This window comes from Ceratina calcarata, unplaced genomic scaffold (assembly GCF_001652005.2).
Source record: "Ceratina calcarata isolate Rehan_Ccalc_2016 unplaced genomic scaffold, ASM165200v1 scaffold321.2, whole genome shotgun sequence".
Classification (NCBI taxonomy): domain Eukaryota; kingdom Metazoa; phylum Arthropoda; class Insecta; order Hymenoptera; family Apidae; genus Ceratina; species Ceratina calcarata.
In genome coordinates this window covers 683689-688049 of record NW_017154760.1, presented here as the reverse complement: position 1 = coordinate 688049, position 4361 = coordinate 683689, and the positions used below count along the sequence as shown (strand labels likewise).

The window sequence follows — 4361 nt, the reverse complement described above, 5'->3', positions numbered from 1 at the left end:
TGTGACACATGTATGTCGATAAAATTATAAGAGTATAGCTACAAATGGACAAGAGTAAGAAAAACCAAAGTGTATATAAATATTTTATTCTACACGCAATTAAACACTGGAAACAAACGATTATTTAATTTCTCTGTCTCTAAAATAGGCCAGTGTATTCGGCGAGTCTGCCGAACACTGCGAGAGAGATTTATCGAGCTTTTTACCGACTAAAATGAAAAGGAAACGATTCTGACGAGCTTATCGTCGCTAGCGGTGGGGAAAATCCTGATCGAGCACACGTATCACTCAAGTGGGGGGATTCCGGCCGTGGCACGCCGACGTTTACAGTTATAGCAGGCATCGTAGCATATTCAGTCCGGATCGGGCTTTCGGTCGTCCGAGATCGAGAGACTCGCGTTTCCCTCGATTTTACTCGGTGTAATTAAAAATCGGCGCGTTCTACGTGGAACGAAACGTGGAATCTTCGACTGTCGACGTGGGGAAACCTGTGCGTTTCAGGGAACGATGAAGTGAGAGGAAAGTAGTCGACGGTAGAATCTACGAAAATCGGGGACACGATTAACGGTATCGGCCGTGTGCCCCCGGTGTCCGAAAGATATGCGGGCCCCCCCGTACATTCCCAGCCATAAGTGACGAGCCAGAGTAACGTGTTCGGATTTAAAGAAAACTGTCCGAAGTTCGTTTATTCACTTCGGTAGAATTCGTTTGGGACCCGCGTAAACGGCGTCTGTGTAAGAATCGCGTTTCGCAATCGTCGCTTGAGAGGGAGTGTACGTGTACACGTGTCATCTAACGCGTCGCGTCACGACCGTCTCCGTTCGCTCTGAATGAACGTCTGTTTGTTACCGAGGAGATGTCGTCTAATTAGAAACGAGACGATTCTTTTTGTTGTCTTTCCTCGTTAGATAGTCAAACGGGGAATCCGTGCCGGCTGGGGAATTCCCGGGTCGATTAAGTCGACGACCTCGATGAAACTTGCCGATTCCTCTAGGCATCGATTGGCGATTCTTTAAAAAAAAAAAAAATACCGAGGACTGTAAAAATCGACTTGAGAAAAAAAGACCGCCTTCTACTTGAGAAAGAAGTGGATAAGGAGCATCGGTCTGGCCGACGAATGGGAGAGAGCGCGGAGAGATCTCGTTGGTAGCGTGGAGGAGAGCGCGATCGAGCCTTCGGGTGTTCGGGGGAAGTGAAAGGAAGTAAAAGTGTTGTCTGTTGTACCCGGTTGAAAAGAAAGCGATCGAGTAAGTAAGGTAGTGGAAAGCGGAGAACGGGATCGTTCGAATCCGGATATATCGATTCGAACGATTAAACTGTGTTTAAAACTGTGTTAAAAACTCGAATGGCCAGGCGAATGTTAATTAGAAAGTGAGGAGTAATACGTGTACCACGGATTTTGTACAACGTCCGATGGACCACGGGAGGTAATTAACCTGGACCCCCACGTCTCCGTCGTTAGAGGTAATCCTTATTTTCGAAATAATGAATTTTAACCAGTCCTTTAATTATTCGAGTGGAATTTGTGCATATTTTGTCCATCTATGCGATACAAGTAGACTTACAACTGTTTAGGACGAATGTGCCTCGAAAGGGTGCCTACTTCCCCACATATTCCTCAGAATTCTTTTTTTCCGGGTAGATTGTCGTGCTGTTTCCGTCGAAATACTTCTTGACTTTACTGCTTAACAAACCGGTTAAGATATCCTAATGAAACTTGAGACAGGAATCTTCTGATAGTTCCTTGTAAAATTCATTCAATTCTCTTCACTAGGATCAAAGTTATTACAATTTTAATTCCAGAGTTCCAATTCAAAAACTGAACACCTGTTGTATTATCTGGTCCAAAGATGGATTAAATTCACGAGGTCCGGGACTAAAATGAATATGGGTCCCACTTAAGGGCAAGAAAAAATGTGAAAATTTTGTGAATGTAAATGAAAACTATGTTTTTATCCGAGCTCGCTGGGCCCTTTGAATGTTGGGGCCTGGGGCTATAGATCTTGCTAGCCCTTCGTTTTATCTAGTCTTCTAATCGTTATTAACGAACCGGTTAAGGTGTCTTAATGAAACTTGAAAGACACTTAAATAGACTCTTTCTGAATAGGTCTCAGATTTCGGTTGATTTCTCTCAATAGAAGCAACGTTAACTTGAATGGATTACAGTAGAGTTTCTCAGTCTTCTACAGACATAATTTTTGTTTAATTCATCGGGCCTACCGATACGTCTTCGATAAGTGTAGTAGAAGGTCATCGGTTCGCTCGGTAATTACTATCCCTATCAATATTACTACCGCGAAACCGTTCTGCGCCTCTCGACAAGATTTCATCCACCATCAGACTGGCAGAGGGTTCGTGAATCTTGTTATTGGACAGAAAGCTTGCGATGCATTTTAAGATCGTGATGTGCGCTCTAGGTGCAACGTACGATGGTTGGCAAGAATTTCAGAAACCCGAGAGCACTGGGATGTATGTACTTTCTCTCTCGACGTTTTCCTCCGGAGAAAACGCGGCGACCATTCTATAGTATGCTTGTGGAATACGATCGTTCATATCTTTTTTTCAAAATCTACCGCATAGAAAATTCTGAAAAGTTTGGCAAATACATTACTATAGGAGTAGAACATGTGAGAATTTTTTCGATAAGATTTGCAAACTGTCAAATTTTCCCAAGCGTTGAAAGGGGAACCTATTGGGATACGAATATTCGGCACTTTTGCCATAAAACCCCCTCCCCCTCGAAATGAGCGTACGGAAGTTGATTGAAAAATTTAAAGATGTACTCATATCTGAGTGGAACGCATGTAAATTTTTGCAAATTTTTTCATCCATTATTTATTTAAAAAAAAAAATTCATGAAATTCGCGAATTCTGAGGTTCTGCCAGATCTGACGGGATATCCCTGGAAAGATTCTCGATATCCTTGAAGTTTAATTTCTCCGATTCCAGCAGATGGACATTGATGAAAGTATTCAGTGATCTGCTAGTTTGCCTGCGTGTCAGAATAATTTCAACTCATTCGTTGATTAATTAACATATAAATGATAAATAACGTAAATGGACAAAATGTTCAAATCTCGGAACAATAAATCCTCTAGTAGAAAAATGAATAGTTTATCGATCGGTAGACCGGAGATTTGATGTATGTACATAAACTCTAATCTAATCTAATCTAATCGAATTGTTTTGTATCATTTAACGGGAGGAAGAAAGAGGTGTTACGATTCGTTGGGAATTGCAGGGTCCGAGGTTGGATAATGCGAAGTCTGGAGAGGTCATCGGGTGGTAGCGACCAGGACTGTGACCGGGAGATGTACATCGATCTGGACGACGCGTCCGTCGACTCTCTCACCGGCAAACGCACTCGCCATCATGTACCCGAGGTAATCAAATTTCATCCCGAAATTTTTTTCTTTCGATCGGAGACGGATTAATAAAAATATTCAGAGATCCACTGCTACATGCGTGGTACGTGTGAGAATTTCTTCAAATTTTTCCATCCTTTCTTTACATCAAATAAAAATTCATGAAGTTTCTTAATTCTGAAATAATGAATATCATTCAGAGGCGTGTTCTTATATTTTTTTATCTTTATATTGCAAATTAAAATAGGAACAAATTGCCAAATTATGGATACCAGCGTCCTAGTCTTTTCTTCTCATAACTCTCTTCCATCCATTGATAAATGAATCTGTTAGTTGAAAATCGTTGTTACAAAAATAATTCTGTGGTACCAAAGCGGTACCATTGATTCTTCCTATCTCTCCTGCCATTCTTTTTGTTCGATGATAAAAATAATACATCTGTTAATTAAAAATCTATAATAATTCTGCTTGCATTCTCTTATCTGTCGGATCGACCGATAACGATTATTATCACGTGGCGAGGGGGCGGGTAGGCGACGCGGTGCCGATTCGATTAATTAATTATGATAAGTAATTTGATAACGATTTGACGATCGTACACAAATCTGATACCGGTGTTGAAAAACGTCTGCGAAGATGGCCGAGGAGAGCGACAGCAGCGGAAGCGAGAGGAGTCCGAAACAGGCGAAGAGACGGAACCGAGGTCCGCCGACGACGACCACGACGACTACCAGGAGACGAAAAACCGGGATCTCCGCTAGGGAGAGGAATCTTAGGAGGCTCGAGAGTAACGAAAGGGAGAGGATGAGGATGCACTCTCTCAATGACGCCTTCGAGGTACGTCGTAGATGTATTAGAAAACGTGATACGTTCAATAATATCACGTAACTCTAATCGTTATCGATGTAATTGTCACTTAAAATATCGAACGTCAATAACGAACTGATTTAGCTTGTTCATGGTTCAAATTAAAACTAGAAGTGTCTGATTTAATAC

At 41.8% G+C, this 4361-nt stretch overlaps 1 protein-coding gene across 1 annotated transcript in view; it reads left to right on the top strand.

Annotated features, from left to right (window-relative positions):
* Window positions 1–342: 342 nt before the first annotated feature.
* The window catches only part of LOC108624610 (neurogenic differentiation factor 1), an 8527-nt gene continuing 4508 nt past the window's right edge, over window positions 343–4361 (top strand). The window contains exons 1-3 of the mRNA XM_018024012.2: window positions 343–1464; window positions 3242–3383; window positions 4002–4202. Of these exons, the coding sequence (XP_017879501.1) occupies window positions 3258–3383; window positions 4002–4202 (327 nt within the window). The 5' untranslated portion in view covers window positions 343–1464; window positions 3242–3257. The remainder of the gene's footprint in view (window positions 1465–3241; window positions 3384–4001; window positions 4203–4361) is intronic.